The following is a 26932-nucleotide window of genomic DNA, read 5'->3' as shown; positions in this document are numbered from 1 at the left end:
ACGAAAAACTTTGTAAATTGTGAAAATTGTTAATGAAACTTCCTGTATGGGATTTTTACAACTTTTGTAATGTTGGGATAGAACTGACCTCTGTCCTTAATGTGCTTAAAGTAAGGTTTATTCAGAACTTCCTTTGAAGAATATTGTTTATTGGCGACGTTGCAAATGCAACTTCTCGGGTCTTTCCGGCAGGCTCGAAAAAACACCTCAAATGTATTAACATTACTGGATGTTAAAATTTTATTCAAAATGGAGTCCCTTCCCATTAAAATAAGTGTCGGTTAGGCAGCATTGTATGTCGATTCTGTGGTATGTTATAGGGAATATCATTGACTTCAGTGATTTCTAGCTCATATTTCAACAGATTGTAAAATGTGTTGTACTTATATCAAGTTTTAAAAAAAGGGGGTTCTCATGGATGCCTATATAATACATTCGAGGTGTTTTTCCGAGCCTGCCGGAAAGGTCCTAGAAGTTGCGTTTTGGCGACGTTGCAACTTGGGGGTAATTCTAATCTCTTCTTGATGCCTATGTTTAGACATAGATCTGCGAGTTAAAGCACTTAATGAAACCTATAGGCTGGTATGGTCTTATTAAGGACTACGTAATAAAAAAAAATGTAATTTTGCAATGTTTTTATATTCTTTATAAAATGCATTTCTTTGTCTCTTTAAATTTGCCAAATCAAAAATTTCAGTCGATGGGAGAAATTCAACAATTTCATCTTTTTTATTTAAATTGGTTCATCGTTCTTCCGTTTTTGCATCATCATTATATTATTGCGCGACCTTCTCACTCCTTTCCGTTAAAATTAATTTTCATGTCTTTGAAGTTTTGAGAGTTTCTTCTCTTTTGGACTCCAGGTCTTTGCAATACTCGTGAATGGTAGGACTTCAATGCTGGAAAAGTATCAAGGCAAGTCGGGGCAAGGATCAAATGAATATCCAAAAGGTCAAATAGATTGTAGTCCGCAAAAGTCATCTGAAACCAAGAAAATTGAAATATCAAATCGATTAAAAAAAAGCAAGAGATATCTAAACGGCCTATTACTTAGAACTTGTGGAATAGATATTTTTGTGTCTTTTGTCTTGAAAATTGTTCAACAGATCACTGTACAGTTGGATATATATCGGTATAAGCTTATTTGTTAGATAACTGTAAAGTTAAGTAACTGTCATTAACTTGTTCTACATACATGTATAGTTAATTTACTGTCGTCATTAACTTGTTCTATAGATAACCGTATAGTTAGAAATATGTCGTTATTCACTTAATATTTGCTAGATAACTGTAAAGTTAACTTTCTTCATTAACTTGTTCTTTAAATAACTGTACATGTATAGTTAAATTACTGTTGTTATTTACTTGTTCTATAGATAACTGTATAGTTAGATAACTGTCATCAGTTTGATTTTTAAAGTTGTCTTGCTTACCTTTTCACCTAGTATGTATCCTTTAGTGTCTTTCATTAGATTCTGTGTAAACAATGACAAAAAGTATACATGTAGTAAATTAAGATATTGAATCGCTCCAAAAATGCACTGTGTATGATAAACATATACGTTTACTATAGTATATCAACTAGGTGTCCATGCATTCGTATCATCGAATTCATTTCAGTTCTATTGCCCAATGTAAAAAACAAACATTAATCGACTGAGCGAACAGTGTGCATTACTTCAAAAGGTCTCAGTTTGTCTGGAAGGGCTTTCACATAGTCATCTTTTCCATCTTCCTGTTGTAAAAAAAAAATCAGAAATTAAAAAACCAAAGAAACAGAATCATGTATTTTAAGAGATAATCAGAGATTGAAGTACTTTCTCGTACAATAACCTTGTTTATAATTAACCTACATAGTTCTGGTAGATAAGAACAGTGTACGCTCCCCTTAGATCCTCCACGCCATCATTTATCATATCAGCGCGGGCAGCTTCCTGTATACTGGAACCATACAGGTCTGAAAAAAGGACAAAATAAATTGAGAAGGTATAATCGTAATTCAGTATATAAAACGTACGCAATTCTAACAGCTTCGTATCATTACTCGGTGCAGAAACGTAATATTATTGTGTGAGGGGATGTTGTTTTCATATATTCATTTAATACAAAACCTCTTGTTACCACCATTTAACGTGTCAAACAATAGCATTACCCTTTGGAACAACCTATTTAAGGTGGATATTGTTTTCATATAATCATTTAGTTCAATAACGCTTGACGTTTTCGTCATTTAATTTGTCAAACAAGATCATTACCCATTGCTGCAACCCCTCCGTGTGTGGGTATTGTTTTTATATATCATCTTTTAGCACAATGACGCTTGATTTCATCGTGTACTGATTATAAACAGTGTCATTACCGTATTTTCGTCCTAGGTACCTGAGGATAGCGTTCGATTGAACGAGTTCAAAGTCGCCGTCTATAAGCAAAGGACATTGACCAAATGCCTGCAAACCAAAGAGATGCCATTATCGTAGACTTCAATTCATTTATTCTCTCCAAAACATGTAAATGGTACAAGAGGTATATTATAAATATGTAACATATATACATATATACAAAATCTAAATGAGCAGTGAAAGCTGGCTTATTTTGCATGTGGAGAACATATCTCATAAATTTTTGTAATGAAAATACACAGGTTTTTTTTTAAATAAAGAATTGTTATTCGTTAGTAAACTACTGAATTTGATCATATTTGGTTGGACGTAGTATTTTCTTGCTAAAAAGTCTTTTCTTATTGAAGCTAATGCATTAATGCATTCTAACAGATAATGAAATTCGTACGTCCCCAATTTGGTTATTTTTACACTTCACAGAAGCCAAATATCAGCAAGTTGCCGTGATCAACAAGTCGATTTATTGGGGTCTTAATTAAGTCTCCTCGAGAATATTCCATTCATATGGAGGGGATACTAACGAAGCAAAGTAACTGTTCAGATTTAATGATAAGCCATGCGTTAAGGATGAATTTCCTCTAGTCATTCGAGTAATATGTAAGACAGTATAAAATTGTCATTAATACAGTATTGTTGACTGGCTGTAGAACTTTGTGCACTTAACAGATCTATTAACTTTTGAAACTCAATACTTGAACAAGCCGTTACGGTACTATTATAATGAAACAAACAAAATTAAACGAAAAACAAAACTATGTAGCATTTAATGATCGAACCGTTTTAACAAGACCTTGGACTTTCAGTAGAACGTTCTACTATCTACAAAGTATTGTCAAAACAAGTTAAAAATGGCGCGGTTTCAAACGAAATATGCATCGATTGCGTAGTCTTACCTCAATTTAAAAGCACAGGCACTCGACGTTACATATTTTTTTTCATAATAAAAAAGAAATACTCTATACCTAACAATACACACTTGTGTATTATTAGGTATATGGTTATGATTTTTATTATGAAAAAAATTATAACGTCAGGTGCGTATTAATAGGTATAAGGTTTTTATTTTCATTATGAGAAAAATGTTTAACGTCAGGTTCCTGTGCTCAAAAGCTTTAAACAAATCTTGTTGATTTCAAAGAGCTATGGCTGAGTGGCTAGCAATGAAATTCACATGCCTACATCATATTGCTGTTTGGCACAACTATCCAAAGTCCAAGGTCTTGTTAAATTGGTTCTAAAAGAAATATTATAGGTATACTAGCCATTTTTGGCTTCCAGTAATTGAGCCATTTTTCCATCGGCATGACGTCTGTTTCTTCATACTCCACGCCTTGTTCTACTAACAGCGTTCTTATGGCCTCGGCTCGGCCTGAAAATAGACAGAAATTCAAAGATTATTGTAATCTTATTCCTTGGTCCATTTCAAGTGGACGCCTCGTGTCGTGAATCTAGCAAGGCTGTGTTTTGAATAGTCTCTATCCTTAAGTTGCATGCATAGAATATTCTTGACCAGATGATGATCCATATATTGATTTTTTGGAGGGGGGTGGGGCGGGGGTCAAAATGTCAGATGTATTATTTTGCTCGATGACGTGAAAGAAGCTTTAATGACATTCAAACAGAACGGAATATTGCTTTTTAAAATTTTAACATGAGCCAAAATGATAATTAAGGCGAAAATTCTTTAAAATTGAACAACATGTGTATCATATAAAGTATTAAGTTCGCATCGACTTTATCATCGAGGTTGTTATGTAAAGATACTCAGTATCCTCTTGAAGTATTTTCAAAAGGTTGCGTGACTTTTCTGATGTTGTATAAGTAAGTACTTAGACTTCGACACTAATATGAAGGTTTATCAAATTGAATGTGTACATGGTTTGATTTTGATATATTACATGACTGCGGTGTTAACGTCTTGCGCATTCCCGAGATGGAATCTCTCTCTGTTTAATCCATTGTGTGTGATTGCGTCTTATGTAAGGTCACTGGAGCTGACAGGTGTATAGATTTTATTTTTTGCATAACTAAAAGATAAAAGAATTTATTTTTTGCATAACTAAAAGATAAAAGAATTTATTTTTTGCATAACTAAAAGATGAAAAGATAAAAGAATTTATTTTTTGCATAACTAAAAGATAAAAGAAAGGTGCAAATCATCACATGGTTTTACTTAATTGAACGTGGCATTGCTAATCGGGGACCAAAGCAAACCTATAAATGCTGCATCGTGCAATTCATCAAAGGCGTTATAATATTTTCAGTATTTTGCCTAATCTCTATACTAGTTAATATCTTCACGTAGCATGGTGACATTCATCGCGCGTGGATTAGAATATAGATATTAAAGTAGTGTAGTCTAGCATCTTCAAATTCAATAAATCTACAGTACACGCTCTGTCAAGTATACTGCCTGGATTTTGTGTTGAATATGTAAATTATATCAACATTGATAACCGCGTGCAGTGGCCGGGTATCAGTCATTGCGACCAAGGCATGCGTAAATACTTGTAAAGTAAGAGTGTGTATTTTATAGTTAAAGGGCTCTTACTACGGTACCAGTACAATCTATATACATGAATTATACGTACAATGTTCACGGCCAGCAAGAACATGTATTTTCATTCGATTCAAGTTATAATTTGTATAAGGAAATGAAGTAAATGCAATTTATTGATTTACATTTCTCAAATTCAGGATGCATTCGCCCATTTTCATTAGTCCATCAATTATGAGATATGCAAATCTAACATCAGTTGATGCAAAAATTCATGCGTTTTAGCAGCGTTTATAAATGTTGTTACATATAGGAAAGAGTAATTTAATTTCAGTGTCCCCAAAGCAAAGGAAATTTTATCATATTATTATTAACGGAGCAAATATGCATAAAACTCGAAGCTGCATTTTTGCAGTTCATATTGTGACACAATTTCTATTTGGAACTCGATTATCACCAAGTCCCAGCCCCATGGTGCATGCGCAACCATGTCCAATTAAGTAAAAACACTATATATGTTTCTTCTATAATACAGATTATTTAAAATTCAAACATGCAGATCTAGAAAAAAAATTCGACAGACAGAGAACCTTACCCCTCAAAAAGAAATAAACAATCTGTAGTTTGGACATAACGTTCACGATATTGACTCGCTCCTGGGTATTCTGAGGTAAATTACCTGGGCTTACACGTGTACTAAATATGTACCCTTATCTAGTACACAGATATGTCCCGTGTGTATAGCTTGTTAAGGTCAAAACATGTCCATACATATAAAAATAGATGCAAGTTGTCCCAAATAACTTCATTAAGGTAGACTGCAACATTAAAGAATTATTCTCTAAGAAAATATTTAGGTACCCCCCCCCCCAAAAAAAAAACACAAAAAAAAAAAACACAAGAAAAACAAAACAAATCAAACAAACAAAAACACACGATTAGACCAAAAAAAAATAAGTCTCGACCAATTGATAAACGGGGGGCGTGTAAACTTGAGTCCTGCCAGTTCTTACAGAATTATGAATTGCAATTAATTTCTGTAAGAAGTAGAGAGAATCATACTTGGTGGATGTAAATGTGAGAAAATAAATAATTCAATTAAATTCAGTTTATTGACAAAAGCCATATGTGGCGCAAGTCATACATACAGTATACGAATATAATCAGTTTTTTTCAAATTCATTTTTAAACAGTGGAATTGAAGTTATAAATAGAAATACCAGAGACATACCAAATAACGTGTTATTTTATGTCTCTGGAAATACGCACCCCTCTCTCCAAAATATCAAGATTTTCATGATTTGCAAATATGGTGGTTTTATTTTTGTTTTGTTTTGTTTTGTTTTTTCTTATTAGATTTTTTGGGATGAAACTGATCCCCAGTTTCAAAAACGATGAGCACTACGCGCCTGTCGTGTTCATGATGTTGTCCTATAACCAGCATTTTTGCTGTGAAATACCTTTAGACAAAATTATAAAAAGTAAAAATAGTTCTCCGGCGCGGAATTCCATGAAAAACCTGTACGAAAAAATGTTGGCCAGTCTAACACTCTATTAGCTGTATTTTGGCTGTCCATCTTTGACTTTTCCGGATTTATACGTTCTGATCGTCCGAGTTTAATATTTATATTTTAAAATCCGAATTTCCTTGCTGCTGAAATGAAACGTTGATAGAAGTTGAACATCATACAGTGACCAGTTGTTGCACCATCATGTAGATATTTTAATACAGTAAGTCGACAATGTTTATATATTTTGATAAATAGAAAATACTTAACCAAGCGATGTATATATACGTCCCTGATGAAATGTTTAGCTAAAAATGAAATGCAGAGTGAAATGATTATATGATACCAGAGTAATATTATATTTGTAAACATAATCTGAAAATGACATTATAAATTCAGTTCGGGCAAATTCGTGTCCTTCGAAGGACTTTCAACCAGTGTTGGCCCAATACCTATAGTCATCATGGGCATTATGTGCTAACTTCCTACTTGGAAAATCAATCTGTATTACATACTATATTTAAATAAGCAAATCAGAAATCAACATTTCCGATGTCAACGATAAACCTATTGGGCTACATCCATATCAATGTTTGCTGATGGCATCCTGCTATATTTAGGGCATATCAGTAATTCTATGTTTATTTGTACATCCTTAATAATATATATATATATATATATATATATATATATATATATATATATATATATATATATATATATATATATATATATATATATATATATATATATATATATATATATATATATATATATATATGTGTGTAATTGTTTTGATGAACAATTGAACTTCGAAACAGATGCAGTTATGTTAAAATTAATTTAATCTTTAGCCTCCAATTTCTATCTGTATGAACACTGTGAAGGGTCACAGAGAATTTGGGTCTGACTTGTAAATATTAAATGAGAGTGTTATCTTCCTCCCTTCATTGAGTGGACTCATTGTGTAGACTCATTGAGTGGATTCATTGAGTGGACTCATTTTGAGTGTAAGTACTCCTGTATTTAGTGTCATCATGAGTGATTGTAGAAATTGACCTCTTCATGGTTTGACAGCCATATATTTATTCTGCTTCAAATAATTATGTACAAATTGCTTAAGCTACACAACAGTTGTATCAGCATTCGAAGATCTGCTCCACATTTCACATTGTTCACATTAAGTTTCCTTACGTGGACGAAGGGTCAATTGTCAGTGATATATTACCTTGTGTATGTCATGAAACACAGCTGCCTCAGCAGTATACACAGTGTTAATTATTCCTTTCAATAGATTACAGTACAACTGTAATGGAACACTTTCACACAATTTATTGTGAGCCTTTTATGCAAGTGCATGTATTAATCTGTCAGTAGCACATGTTTTGACATGTGTTCACATGGAAAATGATTTCCTAAATATAAAGTCTTATCTAATTGATTTTTTCTTATGTAAGGTTTTTTTGGGGGGGGGGGGATTAAGAGAAGGTTTTAATGGATTTAATTATGTTATTTTTTAAAAATGTATATGCATACTCATGAAAGCCAATTACCGGTAGTTTGAAAAGTGTAATTTAACCAGTTGGAGATTAATTCAGGCAACATTTTGGTCCACTTTTCATACTAGGAAATTATTATAAGAAACATATGTTGCACATATGGGTCAGTGACTTACTGCCTTGTAATTTTTCCAACTTCATGAATTTAAGAATAAGAAATACACTAGGTCAAAAGTTCAAATCAATACTGCTATATACTGATCATTTCTTTATAGTTGTCATAGCCGCTTCACTAAATTACGACGTGCAGTTCATATACTCATGTATACATTATGTTGTACACGTGGAACAAACACTAGACTATCTATGATATTACAAAAACACGACTATATAGTAATAGTATAGAGATGGGGATATTTTTCGCAGCAGTCATCGTTGTTTTGTATGTTGTGATCATATCTATAGCCATCAAATGCTTTGCAAAATCTTCAGGTGCTGACGAAGAACGAGACGGAATGTGTTCGTCCGATTCTGAATGGTAATGGCAGAGAGCGATGTCCAGAGCAAAGAAGAAGGAAAAACCATGGTGTTTATTCCCGTAGGACGGACCGTACAGAGACCCACCATACTGCCCACCACCTGCAGTTTCCGGCGGCTCTACGTTCATGTTTGTTTGTTTGCGGTCGTTGTCGTAGTGATTCTGGTGTTACGAGCGATCTCCAATGTCCGAGTGGTGTTCGTACAGTACCACTCCAGCTCTGACACCGACGGAGAGCTAGTCGTACTGCCAGAGAAGTTTGCCGTCTCAAGGGGGGCGTATTGTTTGGATGGATCCTCACCTGGGTATTATATTAGATATGGTGAGTGACATAATGTCATTTTCATAACAGGTACATCTGTTTCTTATGTACCATAACACATATATGTGTTATCTACAAAACCCTTTTTTACTACTCAGTTCAGAAGTGAAATTAGTACATGTATACTTATAATGCTTCTTATACTTTAGAAATAAACTTTGTGCCATAGTAATGAATATTTCACGACAGGCATTTTCAGCATAGATTGTTGCGTGCTAGACTAAAATGCTTTATCCATTGATTACTGATTCAGAAAATTGTTCTATGTTCAAAAAAGAATTGATAAGCTGCAATCTAGCTAAAATCTGAAAAAAGCTATTATAGAAATTAGTGTATTGTAACAGATTATACAGAGTGTATGAATTTTTGACAGGGAAGAGTCCAAATCTGAACAAATGGATCATACATCTGCCAGCAGGTGCCTGGTGCTCATCAGTGGAGGACTGCTACAGCAGGCCAGTAGTCTTATACACAATTGTTTTTATGTGCATGTCTTGTACATACTTCTTTACACAAAAAGACTTGTCTTCTAAACCTATGCAATAACCACAAGACTATACACTTTTTGGAACCAATTCATACATGTAGACAATAGACACTGCTAGAACTCATGATCATGAACAAGTATATATTCATGATTGGTATTATACCAGTGTATGTTTTCACAATTTTTTTTCATTGCCTTGATCTGTGATTGCTTGTGATGTTTGATTGAATGCTCTGCTGATTAAATGGTCAATATGCTTTATATTTACAGGAGTTTTACAGAGTTGGGATCCAGCGTAGAGGCACCAATGTTCCGAGCTTTCAATGGAATTCTATCTCCGAGTGAGTCGGAAAACCCCAAGTTTCATATGTGGAATATGGTGGATTTTCTTTACTGTGATGGGGGATCATTTCTAGGTGTGTTTCTTTAATTTGATGTTTGCATATACATCCTGAAGTATAAGTTTTTGATACTAGAAATTTTTTTTAATATTTTGAAAGAAATATTTATCCAATTACGGTAATTGCATAGAAAGTAAATTGCAGATAAAAGAAGTTGTTGCTTTTTCAAGTTACAATTGAGACAAAAATACTGAGTAAAAGATATTACGGTAACTGAATTTACTGCTGTGATGCTGAAGAAGAAATAATTTGCTTTGAACAGGAAACAGGAACAATGTGATCAGCCACAAGTCTAAGAAGCTTTACCTGGCGGGATTCCAGGTGTTTAATGCTCTGATCGACTACTTAGTGGAGCACACAGAGCTCAAGGGGGCCGACCAAGTCATACTCATCGGGTCCTCAGGTAAGTCTGATCTATCAAACAAGTCACACTCCTGGGGACCTCAGGTAAGTCAGATTAATCAAACAAGTCATACTTATCGGGTCCTCAGGTAAGTCAGATCTATCAAACAAGTCATACTCAGGGGTCCTCAGGTAAGTCAGATCTATGAAACAGGGCTGTGTTTTACAAAAGAACTTATCTTTAATAAACAAAATATATAACACTTTAAATGGATTCACAACTATTTTGATTTCTATAATTATATTTAAATGAAACTAAATTGAAACACTCATTAGTTTGTTATCAATTAGCATCCGTTGATTAGGTTGTAAGTCATATGTTCTTTTATAAAACGCAGATTGCCAAGTTAATTTAAAAGGAGAATAAAGTTTCATTTGTACATGTGTTAAATATAGAACTTGACTAATGGACCATTTTTGCACTGTGTACAGCTGGTGGGGTTGGAGCCACAGTAAATGCTGACTACCTGAGGAAGCGACTGACCGGCGTGAACTCGCTCCACCTGGTGGTGGATGGTGCTATGTTTGTGGACAACCCCGAGCAGACACGGCAGCAAGTGATGAGGAACATCTTCAAGAATACTTTCTACCTCCATAACATACAAGGTGAGAGGTCAAGCTTCCACAAAGTATTTACTCACTGTATGTACAAACCTGAAAGAGGATGAATTATTTCAAGGTTATTTAAGCTCAATCAGTATCTGATTTCTTGTATCTTTCCAATACAGTGTAGTCATTAAAATTCTTGAGGGCCAAATTTTCTGGATTGTAAATTTTTTACAGGTTCATAGGGATGTAATATCATTGATTTACTTGTATGATTATAGTACATGTATTAATGCTGTGTTTCGTAATTTATTGAAGATAAGTGGGTGAGAGGGACCCCAAAAAAATCTACGAAAACTGAGCCACCATAAATTCTAAAATTCCACACTATTTTTTTTCCATTTATATCTTATCTCATTTGTATTACTATGTTTTCATATGTAGATATACCCGGTACTTAAATCTATAAATGATATTTAAAATGGATGAACTTGTTCTCTTTTTAGGTGCAGAAAGTATTCAGGAGTGTACACAGAAGCTTCTAGGTGATGATCAATGGCAGTGCCTTCAGCCCACCTTCTTCTACAAGCACCTGTTCACACCCGTTTTCTTCCTGAACTCTCTCCACGATGCTTGGTACAGTAAGAACGCCATGGGAGTGAACTGTCCGTTCTCCACATGTAGTCAGGGTGACATTAACATCCTAGATCAACACAGGAGTTCCCTCCTCTCCAAGGCGTCCTCGATTCTACAGTCCCTTCAGGACGGGATTTACCTCACTTCCTGTCCCGTTCACACAATGACTATGAACAAACGGTTTTCTTCACAGTTGAGTGAAGGCGGCATTTCTCCGCAGAATGCCTTAATGAAGTGGTATTTCCACCAAGTGCCCAATTATACATTTGTGGAGAACATAGATTTCAGAAAGGCTACAGCAGTTTGTAAGCTTGATAGCTGAAGTGATGAGCAAGTGCTCATGGCAACAAAGTTTGTTGACAATGTGCTAGTTTGTGTCTCAATTAGATTGCTTTATACATGTATTAGTGCTTTAATAGTGGTATGAAAAGGGTTGTGAAAATTTCAAAATTGTGATCAACTCTGAAGACCCAATTGATTCACATCCATCTGTGCAGTTATTTATTACCTTGATCGACTTCAAATTTACATGTATTTTTTTTTGTTCTTAACCTGATCTTCATAACTATTTTACCTACACTTTCATAATAATGGTACAACATACTTGTATCTGCAAATTTGAATTTTTTTTTTACTACATTTTTCATGTTTTTTCTTTACATCAAGCAGATTTGTTTTTTGTACATAACTACCAGGTAATAATCTATGCTCACACTCCAAATTATCATTGTTGACAGAGGTGTGTATTCAGATAATCAGGTGATAGATCCTGAAACTGGTATTTACCCAATTTCTTGATTTTAAGCTTTATTTTGTATATTTTAGTACCAAAAAGTGAATGGATTGTGCCAAATTCAAAAGTGTCTTTTTTGGTGATTATTTTTCTTTTTGCGATGTGATACAGTCTGATGAAATCCAATACACTCTTTTTGTAGATTGTTCAAATATGTATCCTCAACTATAGCCAGCGGTATTAAGGAGCACTCACAAAATAATGAGTATTAGTACATATTTTGTTATACATGTACCTGTCAACACATACAAAAATATTGTGTAGTGTTTGTTTTAGAATTTAGAACATTTTGTTTTTAGTATATATGTCACAGTACCAGTAAATGATATGGTACAAGTAGTGCCATTAAATAGAATGGAAAAGTGCCATTATGATAGGTAGAACAATTGACTTTGCCTTGCATTATTTGCAATTGTGAGAATTAAATTAAAAGTTTACAACTCCAATCAGAATAATATCTGAACGAAGAAGTACTTTATTCTTATGTCTAAATGAATTACATGTATCATCATTGCTTGATTACTTGTATTTTCACATTTATCAAAAATTAATTTCTTTAAGTGAGTAACTCCACATATATGTTCTAAATATGATACATAAGTACCAAAGGTCCAATTCTTGACAATATTTGATGATTCTAAGATATCTGGATAAATTTGGCTTTAACTGTATGTTGTATAAGGAGTATTTATTAATAATTTTGTAGTCTTATTATTACACGCTGGTAAATTTCAGTCACAGTGAACAACTGTTCATTTTGCCAATGTTTTGCACAAATCTCCAATTTTGATATATTTTGCCTGAACAGATCTTCTAGACAGACATGTTATACTTTGTAAAATGCCTGGATACCCTGATCAATAATTTAATCCCTAGACATGTATTACGTTTGAAGAACAGACAACATCTTTAGGACAATAAATTGAGCTCAGGATTAGCAAATCTAAATAGCCAAGAAAAATTGAGAGCAACGAATACATGAACCAGTATTAATTTTTTTTCAATCTTCATTATACTTGTATAAACCTTGGTACATGTATTTCAAAACCTAATTTTGTTAGGTTTCTTTATCTGTCAACAGCTTTTAATCATCAAAGAGGAATGGGGGCTCAGACATGCAACCAGTATTAAGCTTTGAATTTTCACAAAGGTGATGGAATGACTCTTCTTAAAAACTGGTTTATGAACAACTAATGTATTTATAAAGATTGCCATTTTTCTTCTTCTACCTATTACAACTTACATGTAGTTAGAAAAATATGTGTTTCTTCGTTTGTGTTTTTATCAAATTCAAATGCCGATTTACTTTTCTGCAGTTGTAGAAAAATATTAGTGTCTAGACATTTAAACATTGAATGTGCTATGGTTTTGCTGTGCAATATCTTGATAGATAGTATAAAAAGTGATCATGTTTTTTTTAAATCTAATTTCCATGATATTATGCATTTATATTCATTTAATAACCATTTTTCCACGAAAAAAATTTAATTATAATATGAATAATATTGTAGGTCTTTAACTTGTTAAAATTATTATATATACTTGGAAATTTTTTTTATGTCAAGTTCATGTATTGCTTTGAATTGAGTCTGGACTGCACATGCTTAATTACCAATATGCAATTTTGAACATTGATTAATGTAACAAATTGAAGAATTTTGTCTTTTCATTGACCTATGATGAAAGGGAGATAACTTTAACAGATTATTTTTTATAAGAAGAGCTGATAAATGTTACAGAATGTCCAAACAATGAATATACAAGAACAAATGATTTTATTATCACATACATGTGTTAATATTAATGTGATGTTATGATATACATGTACATGTTAGTACTTTGAACTAGAATAAGTCTATAACATCATTGCTCAATAAAATCTGCTTTTTGAACACAAATTGTGTTGTGACTATCTTTCATTTATGGGCGCATGAATACATTCTAAACATAACATATATCTTAACATGTACATAGTACATATAGGTCAGTTAAATGTACAAATGTGTTATATATACGTTGTATGCATGAATTTAATTTGAGAATTATAGACACAACAACTAAATAGTGACAAACTGATTCAAATTTAATGTTGTATTATCTATAGTCCTCTGAGCTTGCCTGGAAAACCATGGCATCGAATGAAGTTGGGGTTTTGTAAAATACAGCTAACTGACATGGTTTAGAATTAGGGGTGGGATATAGTGTTATAGACATCTGGTCCATGCCCATTAGGAACTCAATATTATGTGTAGCAGATCTCCCATCTAAACTTGATCTGTCGATCATTAACTCTGCTCCATGTACTGTAACATTGTAACAAGAGGAAGGGTCAGAGACACAGTAGTTTTGTATGCTGAGGCACCATTGGATTCGTTTTCTAAAAAAAAAATTGTTTGAAAATATTAAGTTTGAAGTTTGAAGTACACACAAAATCTACAGGACTAACTATAAATAAATATACATGTATATACCGGTATATTCTTGGGAGGAAAATCAGCCCAAGTACAGGCATGTGGAAGAAAAGTATCCATTCTAAAGACACTTACAATGTGGGAGGAAAATGGTCCAATACAGTGATGATACCTCCTCATGGCCTCGTGGATGTCTTCAGGTTGTATGGCCGTAGAGATTTCCAAGGCACTTCCTATTCCACTCTGTGGATAAAAACAAAGACTGAGTATTATATACAGATAGTACTGGCAATTCATTTTCATTTAGACAGCCAAAGCATTCATACATCTCAAGAGTTGAAGATAAGTTTCCCTTATATCCATATGCATTTAAGCTCCATAATATTGAACTTAAAGGATCTGAGAAATCAAGGTATATAAAACCTAAAGAAACAGTAGTTGCATGGGGAACATTCTAATGATACCATAATGTTCTAGATATGGTGCAGTAATGCTGTAATGTTCAAGAGTAGTTACCTTTTTGCGTTTCTTGCTCTTTGGTTTTGGGAGAGAGGCACTCAGAGAGGAAGAGCTAGAACTCAGGCTGAGGGTGGATCCAGGTGTGGTGGGGGTAGCAGGAGGACTCTAATGGGTAAAAGACACAAATACACAATAAGTAAAGCAAGATTTGTAACAAGAGATGTTTGTGAAACATTTATGCCCCCCTCCCTTGGAAACATCGACAAAGTAAATGAACGTAAACTGCAAATATTTGAAATTTTTCTAGGTCCAAGGGCCATAACTCTGTCGAAAATTGCTCTATCATACCCAAAATCAAACTTGACCTAGATATATTATTTAGATAAACCTGTATACCAAATTTTATTCCAATATGTGCACCCTCTGCCAAGAAAATGAGCGGAAACTGCAATTAACTTGAATTTTTCTACGTCCAAGGGCCATAACTCTGTCGAAAATTGCTCGATCGTACCCAATATCGAACTTCACCTCGATATGATCATGATAAACCTGTATACCAAATTTCATTCCAATATGTTCATCCTCTGCGAAGAAAATGAGCGGAAAGTGTTGGTGGATCAACCGACCGACAGACAGCAGCAAAGCAATATGCCCTCCCTTCTATGAAGGGGAGCAAAAAAATACAAAATACATGCTACAATATTGACTTCTAATTGGTGATAATGCCTTTGAACTACGGTAGAAGCATTGTTTTTTTGTTAGACTAAAATTTCGTTGTTTTTAAACCAAATACAATTCGTTGGCATTTAATTTCGTCGTATCTTAATCCCTAAAATCTATTGCATATCAACTCTGTATTTATTAATTCATTATTTATTTGGGTCAAATAATCGTCATGGATTTAATTTCGTTGATTTATACTGCCAACAAAAATAACGAAATATAAATCCTAAACGAATATTTCTGCTTCTACTGTAATTAAAAACAGTTTTCATGTATAATTATTTTTTTAAAGGAAAACAAGAGGCCCAGGGGCCACATTGCTCACCTGAGCAACAATTGCCTTAATTCTGATCAAATTTGCATTACAGTATCAAAATATCTTGACCACTAAGTACAATAGATCTTGCTAAAAAAAAATTGAAAATCTGCCAAGTTTTATCCACCTCTTTATTTGGTAAATACCAAGCCCCTTTTGTTGTTGTACCTGTAAGAAGATTTTTCTCTATTCCTTTATACCCCCCCCCCCCCCCCCCATTTCATGGCCTCACTTTTCTCTTGGGAATCATGGTTTCATCAAAATTTTTAAAGATTTTTTCTATATATTCCTATGTAAAAATTCATCCCCCATTGTGGCCTCACCCTGGACTATTATTTAAACAAACTTGAATCTATACGATCTGGGGATGCTTCCACTCAAATTTGGCCTTCCTGGCCTAATAGTTTTGAGAAGAAGATTTTTAAAGATTTTCTCTATACCTATATAAAAATTTATCCCCCATTGTGGCCCCGCCCTACCCCTAGGGACCATGAATTGAACAAACTTGAATCTACATTATCTGAGGATGGTTACACACCAATTTGAGCTTTCTTGGCCAAATAGTTTTTAAAAGAAATTTTTTTAAAGATTTTCTCTATGTATTCCTGTAAAAAAATTTATCCCCCAATTGTGGCCCCACCCTACCTTCGGGGACCATGATTTGGACAAATTTGAATCTACACTACCTGAGGATGCTTTCATTTTAATTTGAGCTTTTCTCGCCTTATAGTTTTTGAGAAGAAGAATTTTAAAGATTTTCTCTATATATTCCTATGTAAAACTTGATCCCTCTATTGTGGCCCCACCATACCACCAGGGACTGTGATTTGAACAAACTTGAATCTACACTACCTGAGGATGCTTCCACTTTAATTTGAGCTTTTCTGGCCCAAAAGTTTTTGAGAAAAGGATTTTTAAAGATTTTCTCTATATATTCCTATGTAAAACTTGATCCCCCTATTGTGGCCCCCCCCCCCCCCCCCCCCCCCCGGAACCATGATTTGAACAAACTTAAATCTACACTATCTGAGGATGCTCCCATTTTAATTTGAGCTGTTCTGGCCCAATAGTTTTTGAGAAGAAGATTTTTAAAGATTTTCTCTATATATTCCTATGTAAAACTTGATCCCCCTCTTGTGGCTCCTCCCTACCCCCGGGGACGATGATTTGAACAAACTTGAATCTACACTACCTGAGGATGCCTCCCCACAAGATTGAGGATATTTCCATACAGGTTACAGCTTTTCAGGCCGAATAGTTTTTGAGAAGAAGATTTTTGAAAAATACCAACAAATTTTCAATAATTCTCAATTATCTCCCTTTTAAAGAGGACGTGGCCCTTCATTTGAATAAACTTGAATCCCTTTCACCTAGTGATGCTTTGTGCCAAATTTGGTTGAAATCTGCCCAGTGGTTCTTGAGAAGAAGATGAAAATGTGAAAAATTTACAACAATGACGACAACAACGACAGACAAGGACAAATTGTGTTTAGAAAAGCTTACCGTATTTTTCGAAAATTAGGTCAATACGGTTAATTGGGCGAAGGAGGCCGTTTGTAGCAAAAAAATATAAAAAAGTATAAATAGGTTGACTTCGAAGAATTGGTCGAAAATTTACCGCTAGTTCTAACGAATGAATGGTTTAAACCAATAACGTTATCATATGGTAGCCTTCTAATCTTATTTCACAGTTTTAAACAAATGGGAAATAAAATCTATTTCTTGAAAACATCGTAAGAAAATGTCTGAAATTGCTTCAAAATTTTCAAACCAATTAATTCAGTACGGCCGGTTTTAATTTAAGATCGATTTTTACTACTTCCCTGCCATGTGTACAAACTGGTGTTAACCGGGGGATAGTAACCTAGCCTGGAGGCATGACTACGGTAGCACATGCCACCCCGTGTCTCAGTGTGACTCTTTACTGTGTATATACACACGAGTCAACCTCTGATCTTATTGAAGCCTGTGGGCATGAGTAGCACGTGCCACGTTCAACTGTGTATAAACAAAGTAAGCACTACCCAGACTGATTTCAGAGACACCTGGCTAAAATTTCATCGAAAGTTTTATGTTGAATATACAGAAAAAACTTGTTCATGTTTTCTACTATAAAACAAATTGTTTTTTTTTTTTATTTCAACCCGACGATATTTTTTCCCCGTAAATACCCTTTGTACGGTTCTCATTTTACTTTTACCGCGCGAAATCCTGTTTATCGTAAGCACACGATCAAAATGCATGACAGCATACAATAGTGATCAAAAGATGATTCAGTCAGTGATCTAAGTAAGAAATGTAAGAAGAAATAAATCTATTTACATTTAATTTTGTTTAAATGATAAATTACTACAGTATACTGATTAAAATCCATGCAATTTTTACACAGAAATTCAAGCAGTATTATTGTAAACACTCATGATCTTATTGGAAGGTTGCATAAATTTTTGCAAAATTTCACATCAAATTTTCCAACCAAAAAAAAAAACATAAATTGGGCGAAGCGATGAATAGGGCGAGGTCCACGTGTTTGGGAAAAAAAGTATCGACCTAATTTCCGAAAAATACCGTACTTGAGCCTTTGGCTCAGGTGAGCTAAAAAAAAAAAAGCCACTGGTTTCTAAAGAATCCTTAATTTATTCTCATGCATGTATAATTATTTTTTTAAAGGAAAAACAAAAAGCCACTGGTTTCTAAAGAATCCTTAATTTATCTATGCTTGAATTGAACCAATTGAAAGTCTTAAGGTGCGGTCATAAAAGAGCAATTTTTCATCCAATTCACTTTTTACTAAAATCGTACATGTACTGTGTGACCACCTAAGTCGAAAGTCAAAAGCAAGGTCTGAAAGTGGAAAAATCTGACGACATCATTTGTGTCTGATTTTCAATCAACTCTCTGCTGAGAATTGTGACATCACAATGACTTTTCCAGTGCAACAATAATATTGAATAGGTTTTATTAATTAAAAATCGAATGAAAAATCGTATTGTGTGACCACCGCTCCAATTGACTCCGATCAACTTACCTAAGATGATTGAAATTAGATGAAAAATTTGATCACATAATTAAACATCATGCAAAACAATTTAAAACAAATTAATGAAGGATCCTCATTTGTACACACTTTAATATTATTTTTACCGGGTTTGTTTCACGCAGCTGGAATGCTATCACCCAGTGATAAAAAGTTTCAATATTCTAAGAAAGGTGTAGGCTGAACTTCAAATTTCAATAATAATCCCAGGAACTGAATTTCTATTGGTAATAAAAGACAGAAATATGCAGGGCTCCTAATGATGCCTTTATTGAAAGAAATAAAGTGATGATACACTTGTAGTACATCCGCTTTGTATTGGAATCCTGTTCTATTTTAGGTTTGCAATGTCATTAAACTGCTGTACACTTGCTCCAGCATTACCAGTTATTGCTCAGCAATTAGAATTTCCAGGATTGGATTGTCTTATGAGGCTTTACTCTTATGCAATTTGAACAAAAGAACCATGAGCCACACTGCTAACCCGATCGAGTAACAATGTCCTACATATAATTTGACCAAGTACCGGTATATTGCTAGCTGCTTTAATTTTTGTATCAAATACAATACACAGAACATAGACAAGTCTATTTGCACTTATTTTTCTTGTAAGTTTTGCTCCCTGGTTAATTTAAATAAATAGTATGATATTCTGCATATATATTTTCCTATGTTAACAAAAGAATTACCATTTTTAGTATCTTTTGTGCAATAAATAAAGAATCCTGGGAGTAAATCAAAGACCAAGAACTTTGAACTAATCTTTTGAATCATCAGTATGGGTACAAACAGAAAGTATAAAGGAAAGCATCTTAGGGAAAACAATTTTGAGAATTACAAAACTGTTACTGTATAAAACAGTAAAACTTGTTCTGTACAAACATGGTTATAGCAATATCTCAGAAAAAAGCAAGGTTTTCTGAAGGCCCTGGAAACATTCTAAACAAATCAATCCAATCGGTTATAACCATGCAATTCAGATATAACGACTTTACGGTTATTGCAAATTGATTTTGAGTCCTTTAGAGGTGAAAAAAACCAATTTTTCATAGTTTAAAAAGTTAGCAATACCAATTTACAAAAAAGCTTGAATGAATATATTTCCACATAAACTCTCCAATTTACAGTACGATTATAGTTACAATTATAGTTACAATACGATTATAGTTGCAATATGATTAAAGTTGGTTTCAAAAGAATGTATTTTCATTTTATGCCTCAATTAGCATAAATTGTAGTATGGTGGAAGAAAATATGTCTAAACCAAATTATAGCTATACATGATATTATAATATATATAAATAAAGTAAACGCTGGTAGAAACTCCACATGTTGGTGTACCTGTACTGGGGACACTGCGCCTGGGGTGGAGGGGGGAGGGGACGTGATTCCTGACCCAGCAGATATCTGGTGGTAGTAGTTGATGCATACATTTGGTGCCTCCTTAGTCAGAGGGTCTCCATATAGGGACTTCTTGTCTTGTTTAACTAATAAGGCCATATCCACAATCTGCAAAGAAAATTAACAATTCTAAAAATCCCAGAAAAGCATATTTTAATTAAATTTTAAGACAGTCAGATTTACATGTGAAGGATACATAAATCCTAAGCAGCTCAGTAAGATGTTATTATAATTATTCCAGGAAATAATTGACACAGACTTCAGAGTTGCATGACAAAGAGTGATAGCACGGAGACCAATTCACCGACCTGCGCCACTGTTTCGTAAGCAAAGTAACTGAAGAGCTCTATGGCGTGATGATTGGGTTTGATTTCCATGTTGATCCCCGCCAACAGCCAATCCTTGAAGCGCTGTATCTTGTACTTCCTTCCTGTTCAAACAGGAAGCAACCATTTACAGATATGTGCTTTTTTTTGGAGTGTCACTTACATTTAAGTATTAATGTATTAAGTGAATATAATTCTCAACTAATGCCAAGACAACAGTTTTTACCTCCAAAAAGTAGATGTATTCTACAAATGCTTAATCAGATAAATCACTTAACCAAATATTGAAAACACCACCAATAAAATTCATTATTGAATCATTGCAACACTGAAGTAACCTTGATGAGGAGAGATCTTGAATACCGTAATTAAAACAGCAAAACCATGTAAATCAATTCAAAGACTTTCAAATTTGGCATACCAAAGTTGCTTTGTCTCGCCTCACAATACTCCATGTATTGTTTCTGGTCCATGTATCTGGTCTGTAGATCAGCTCTCTGGAAAAATAATGTACAATGCCATATACATACTTTAATTCTGTGCTCACAGGGGCCAGGCCCGTTTTAGCATTAATTTCAATGTAACAGCCCGTTTTAGCATTAATTTCAATGTAACCATAAATAATCTTTAATTATGGTTACATTGAAATTAATTGGCCTCTGTGTCTGTGCTGTTTATCTAATTTTTTATGTTAGAACTGCATTCTTTAGCCTGAAACTTGCCAAAATCAAATTGTTGGTAAAAAAAAATTTGATATCTGAAACTTCTGTTATGTGATTTGCTGAAGTTATGTCTCAAGCATTTGATTATCAATTCAAAACTAAAACCTTGCTTGCACATATGTAAAAGTATCGGAAAAGATGACAACTTTTTTCATAGAAGAGAGCCATTTCCAGGCAAGGTGACACAGTAGAACATCCATGTCATTAAATCTTTTAGAGAAGTGCTACAGTAGAATAAATCCATGTCAAATTTTTAATAAAAAGAAACCTTCATGGTAGAAAACAATCTGTTCTTAAGGAAACATTTGAATACTGTGGAATCATTAAAATTCATGGGGGCCAATTTTTGTGGATTGCTTAAATTTTAAATGTTCATTGGGGTATAATTTCTTGTATTATCTTATACCGCAGAAAGAAATATTACTTTAAATCCTCATTTACTCATTCATGTAGAATGTTAATTCATGGATGTGAGGTACCCACAATTCCACAAAAACTGAGTCCCCACAAAATCTAATGATTCTATACAGTATACACTGTACTTGTACGTATTGGAGAATAATTTTTTAGTTTGATGAGACTAACCAGCATCCTCTCTTTCTTGATGTCATCCACTCCATCCTCCCCAAACAAGGCCACCAGTTCTCCTGTACAACCAAACAAAAGTAACGATATTTGTACACAGGACTTAACAATCAAGAGCTATTATAACAAGGGGCCCATGAAGGTTTTAGATCATTTCTGACTGATGACATACTTCATTTACTATTCAGTAAATCAGTAAATTTACACTACAATTTATTCAATACTTCTTAAATTGTTCTCATTATATATGTTTCTAATAATTTCCATTACATTTGATGTTGAATATTTTCAGGACATACATGTAATTAATAGAACATCATTATCATTTATTTCTACATCTCAATGCAAAAGACAAAGAAATATGATAAATGTATCAACCCTCAAGCCAAAATAAAATCATAGTTTGTTTGGAATTGTCTCCTAGCTGTCTCATTGAATTACCTCCTCTGATTAGATTTCATTGGCTAAATAAAACAAGAGGCCCATGGGCCACATCGCTCACCTGAACAGCAGTTCCTTGTAACATTACATTTCGTAGCATATGCTTTTTCTATTTTAAACATTGAACCCCTTTCTGGGGACCCAGTAATGGTCCGAGGTTTATGGTTGGCTTGAACAACATAAATAGTAACATAGGAATGAAAATGTGTAGCACTGCGGTGGGACCGCACGTACACAACCTGAAAAACTGAACGTAGAAGAGTTCCACTTCAAGAGGAATAACTCTCAGACTGTACAGAACATTAAGAAAGATAACTCTTGGTTCCACTACATTAGAGTTTACACAATTTGAGGATCCTTGCATAGAAATCTCACAAACTGTAGCATTATAGTTCTCGAGAAGAACTTTTTAAAAACATTTTCAATATATCTTTCTATGTTGAACTTTGAACCCCTTTTGGGGCCACAGTATTAGTCCAGTGCTAAAGTTTTAATTATTTGGAATCTACATTATTTAAGGATGCTTGCATAGTTATCTCACAAGCTGAAGCATTATAGTTCCCTAGAAAAAGATTTTTCAACATTTTCCCTCTATATTTCTACGCTAAACTTTGAACACCTCTTGGGGCCCCAGTATTAGATTGAGGTCACGGCTTTTATAATTTCGAATCTACACTATCTGAGGGTGCTTACGTAGTTATCTGACAAATTGATGCATTGTAGTTCTCGAAAAGAAGATTTTTAAACATTTTCCATATATACCGGTACTTCTACATTTAACTTTAAACCCATCTTGGGTCCCTAGTATTAGTCCAGGGGTCACTAATTTAAAACTGTCGAACCTTCATTATCCAAGGTTGTATGCATGATAGTAATCTCACAAATTGAAGCATTGTAGTTCTCGAGAAGAAGATTTTTTAACCTGTTACCTTTATATTTCTATAATAAACTTTGACCCCATCTTGGGGCCCCATTATTGGTCCGGGGGTCACGATTTTACGAATTATGAATCTACCTAAGCGAAGGATGCATGCATAGATATTCCACTAACTAAAACATTGTAGTTCTTGAGAAGAAAATTTTTAAACTTTTCCTTTGTTTTTTAAAATGTTAAATTTTGAACCCCTCTTGGTGCCCATCAATTGTCCGGGAGTTACAATTTTTTGAATCTACATTATTTAAGGATGTACATGTATGCATAGTAATATCCCAAACAGTTGCACGATGGTTCTTGAGAAGATTTTAAAACATTTTCCTATATATGTTAAAATCTAAACCCCTCCTGGGGCCCCACTTTTGTTCGGGGGTCACGATTTTTTCAATCTTCACTATATATACAACCTTTTGTGTATGTATTGGCATTTTTGGTGAAGTGGTTGTTGAGAAGAAAATTTTTAAACATTTTTCATATGTAGTTCTATGTTAAATTTTGATCCCCGCCTGGGGCCCCAGTTTTGGTCCAAGGGTCACGATTTTTACAATTTAGAATCTTCATTATACATACAAGCTTTTGTGTAAATATTGGCATTTCTGGTGCAGTGGTTCTTGAGAAGAAGATTTTTTAAACATTTTCCTATGTATTTCTATGTTAAACTTTGAACCCCGCCTGGGGCCCCAGTTTTGGTCCAAGGGTCACGATTTTTACAATTTAGAATCTTCACTATATATACAAGCTTTTGTGTAAATATTGGCATTTCTGGTGCAGTGGTTCTTGAGAAGATTTTTTAAACATTTTCCTATGTATTTCTATGTTAAACTTTGAACCCCGCCTGGGGCCCCAGTTTTGGTCTGAGGGTCACGATTTTTACAATTTAGAATCTTCACTATATATACAAGCTTTTGTGTAAATATTGGCATTTCTGGTGCAGTGGTTCTTGAGAAGAAGATTTTTTAAACATTTTCCTATGTATTTCTATGTTAAACTTTGAACCCCGCCTGGGGCCCCAGTTTTGGTCCGAGGGTCACGATTTTTACAATTTAGAATCTTCATTATACATACAAGCTTTTGTGTAAATATTGGCATTTCTGGTGCAGTGGTTCTTGAGAAGAAGATTTTTTAAACATTTTCCTATGTATTTCTATGTTAAACTTTGAACCCCGCCTGGGGCCCCAGTTTTGGTCCGAGGGTCACGATTTTTACAATTTAGAATCTTCACTATGTATACAAGCTTTTGTGTAAATATTGGCATTCCTGGTGCAGTGGTTCTTGAGAAGAAGATTTTTTAAACATTTTCCTATGTATTTCTATGTTAAACTTTGAACCCCGCCTGGGGCCCCAGTTTTGGTCCGAGGGTCACGATTTTTACAATTTAGAATCTTCACTATGTATACAAGCTTTTGTGTAAATATTGGCATTTCTGGTGCAGTGGTTCTTGAGAAGAAGATTTTTTAAACATTTTCCTATGTATTTCTATGTTAAACTTTGAACCCCGCCTGGGGCCCCAGTTTTGGTCCGAGGGTCACGATTTTTACAATTTAGAATCTTCACTATGTATACAAGCTTTTGTGTAAATATTGGCATTTCTGGTGCAGTGGTTCTTGAGAAGAAGATTTTTTAAACATTTTCCTATGTATTTCTATGTTAAACTTTGAACCCCGCCTGGGGCCCCAGTTTTGGTCCGAGGGTCACGATTTTTACAATTTAGAATCTTCACTTTATATACAAGCTTTTGTGTAAATATTGGCATTTCTGGTGCAGTGGTTCTTGAGAAGAAGATTTTTTAAACATTTTCCTATGTATTTCTATGTTAAACTTTGAACCCCGCCTGGGGCCCCAGTTTTGGTCCGAGGGTCACGAATTTTACAATTTAGAATCTTCACTATATATACAAGCTTTTGTGTAAATATTGGCATTTCTGGTGCAGTGGTTCTTGAGAAGAAGATTTTTAAAGACATGCACCCTATACTCACTGTTTCGCAATTATCTCCCTTTTGAAAAGGGCTGTGCCCTTTATTTTAACAATTTATAATCCCCTTTCCATAAGGATGCTTTGTACCAAATTTGGTTAAATTTGGCCCAGTGGTTTTTGAGAAGAAGTTGAAAATGTGAAAAGTTTACAGACGGACGGACGGACGGACGGACGACAGACAACGGGTGATCAGAAAAGCTCACTTGAACCTTCGGTTCAGGTGAGCTAAAAAAGAACTCTTTTCTATGGAGATTTTTTTTTACCAATTTTAAATTGGCCAAACTTCATTTTATGAAAAAATTCCTTCCTTCCCTCCTGGGTCTAGATACCCCCAAAGAATTCCAAAGAAACATTTTTTTAAAGGATGGCCTCAGCTATTTAGGATAATATTAATTGTAACCTGTTGCATCAATGGAACTCAAGAAGTCGTAGCAGATCTTGCGGCGTTTTTTCATTGGCTGGGCCGGTTTCTCTGACCCCGCCTCCTCCTCCCCCTCGTCACCGATTCCTTTCAGGGCCATGGACCGCTGATCCTTGATATCCATGTACCGAATAAGACGATGAAGTTTCACCTTGATGTAGCAAAAGTTTGCAATGGCTTATCACATCATAGCAAAGCTCTTATTTTTTCAATAAAGACAATTTTTCACAACTTTACATTCAATGCTGAAGGGAAATAGCCATTTGCAATAATTGTAGTGGGTAAAATCACCTCACAATCAACTTCTTTTTAATAAGGATAATTTAAAGCATCAATTTTTTTTCTCTGAGAAATACAGTCAATACTTTTTAACATAAATCCAAAACCCTTGACAACTTTGGCTGAAAAGATTGGTATGGATCTGTAATTGAACTTAATGAGGATATAGATGCTGCAACAAATTTCATTACAAATTGTTTTCAACATTTCCTTTGAAAGGTTAGGAAGCAATATCTTTGATAATGATTCCCATGTGGATTATCCTTTGTCAGCCCCTTTTACCTAAACTTACTTATAATCCTTAGATCTCATGTAGTAATTAAAACATGACTTATAATGAAGCATTACATTCCAATATAATGATATTACAACTGAAACTTTAATTTTTCCTGAACAAATTCTCCATGGAAATGACACATATCCAGTGACATCACAGTTTTAATGGGAGTGAGTATACACAATACGTTGCTAACACGTTCACCTCCATGTGAATAAAAATGCTTCACTGCATGTGATCAAAATTATGAATAATAAGGTTCTCCAATCCTCATCCTCAAAGTACTTTTTTTTCATCATAAAAATGTTATTAATCCTTCAAACTTTATCAATGAAACTAAATAAAATGAAATTTTTTGATGGTATCCATGCATTTTGGCAACGGTGGATATAATGGATATAATGGAGCTTCTCTACCTCTATGTACTAAGTCTCCGTGGAGCCACTAAGCCCGTAATCAGTACGTCGAATAGCTTTGCGTAATATCAACACTTCAAGGCTAATTAAGGAGGCCGACTTTAGTTTTCATTGCGCACTTTTTTGCACATTCCAGTAAAATAAAGTAACAGTGTATATAAAATTTTAATGAACATTTTTC

The 26932-nt window shown here is 34.1% G+C and overlaps 3 protein-coding genes across 15 annotated transcripts in view; 1 reads left to right on the top strand and 2 right to left on the bottom strand.

Annotated features, from left to right (window-relative positions):
• Nucleotides 1-620: 620 nt before the first annotated feature.
• On the bottom strand, nucleotides 621-5649 carry LOC128185651 (glutathione S-transferase P 1-like). Its single transcript, XM_052855271.1, has 7 exons — nucleotides 5492-5649; nucleotides 3662-3768; nucleotides 2360-2447; nucleotides 1854-1957; nucleotides 1679-1735; nucleotides 1434-1475; nucleotides 621-981 (listed from the first exon to the last, which is right to left on the bottom strand). The coding sequence occupies exons 1-7, from the start codon at nucleotides 5526-5528 to the stop codon at nucleotides 793-795; spliced, it is 624 nt and encodes a 207-aa protein (XP_052711231.1). The 5' UTR covers nucleotides 5529-5649; the 3' UTR covers nucleotides 621-792.
• Nucleotides 5650-6500: 851 nt separating this feature from the next.
• Nucleotides 6501-11858, top strand: LOC128185649 (uncharacterized). 2 transcript variants are annotated; one of them, XM_052855257.1, is made up of 8 exons: nucleotides 6502-6627; nucleotides 7259-7414; nucleotides 8396-8763; nucleotides 9137-9218; nucleotides 9521-9666; nucleotides 9914-10054; nucleotides 10486-10659; nucleotides 11106-11858. In XM_052855257.1, exons 3-8 carry the CDS (start codon nucleotides 8439-8441, stop codon nucleotides 11555-11557), a joined length of 1320 nt encoding a protein of 439 aa, XP_052711217.1. In that variant the 5' UTR covers nucleotides 6502-6627; nucleotides 7259-7414; nucleotides 8396-8438; the 3' UTR covers nucleotides 11558-11858. The 2 variants fall into 2 exon arrangements, with proteins under 2 accessions (XP_052711216.1, XP_052711217.1); XM_052855256.1 differs by lacking the exon at nucleotides 7259-7414 and having other exon boundaries at nucleotides 6501-6627.
• A 1928-nt stretch (nucleotides 11859-13786) lies between these two features.
• The window catches only part of LOC128185650 (transcription initiation protein SPT3 homolog), a 71883-nt gene continuing 58737 nt past the window's right edge, over nucleotides 13787-26932 (bottom strand). For all 12 annotated transcript variants that reach the window (XM_052855266.1, XM_052855260.1, XM_052855265.1 and 9 more), the window contains 8 exons: nucleotides 25759-25930; nucleotides 22009-22070; nucleotides 21123-21198; nucleotides 20684-20805; nucleotides 20316-20483; nucleotides 14956-15063; nucleotides 14575-14682; nucleotides 13787-14405 (listed from right to left, as the gene is read on the bottom strand). In XM_052855266.1, the coding sequence (XP_052711226.1) occupies nucleotides 14358-14405; nucleotides 14575-14682; nucleotides 14956-15063; nucleotides 20316-20483; nucleotides 20684-20805; nucleotides 21123-21198; nucleotides 22009-22070; nucleotides 25759-25930 (864 nt within the window). In that variant the 3' untranslated portion in view covers nucleotides 13787-14357. The remainder of the gene's footprint in view (nucleotides 14406-14574; nucleotides 14683-14955; nucleotides 15064-20315; nucleotides 20484-20683; nucleotides 20806-21122; nucleotides 21199-22008; nucleotides 22071-25758; nucleotides 25931-26932) is intronic.

The sequence above is a fragment of the Crassostrea angulata genome, chromosome 5, assembly GCF_025612915.1.
Source record: "Crassostrea angulata isolate pt1a10 chromosome 5, ASM2561291v2, whole genome shotgun sequence".
In the NCBI taxonomy this organism is placed as follows: domain Eukaryota; kingdom Metazoa; phylum Mollusca; class Bivalvia; order Ostreida; family Ostreidae; genus Magallana; species Magallana angulata.
The sequence above is the reverse complement of the archived record's forward strand: the minus strand, read 5'-3'. Positions and strand labels throughout refer to the sequence as shown.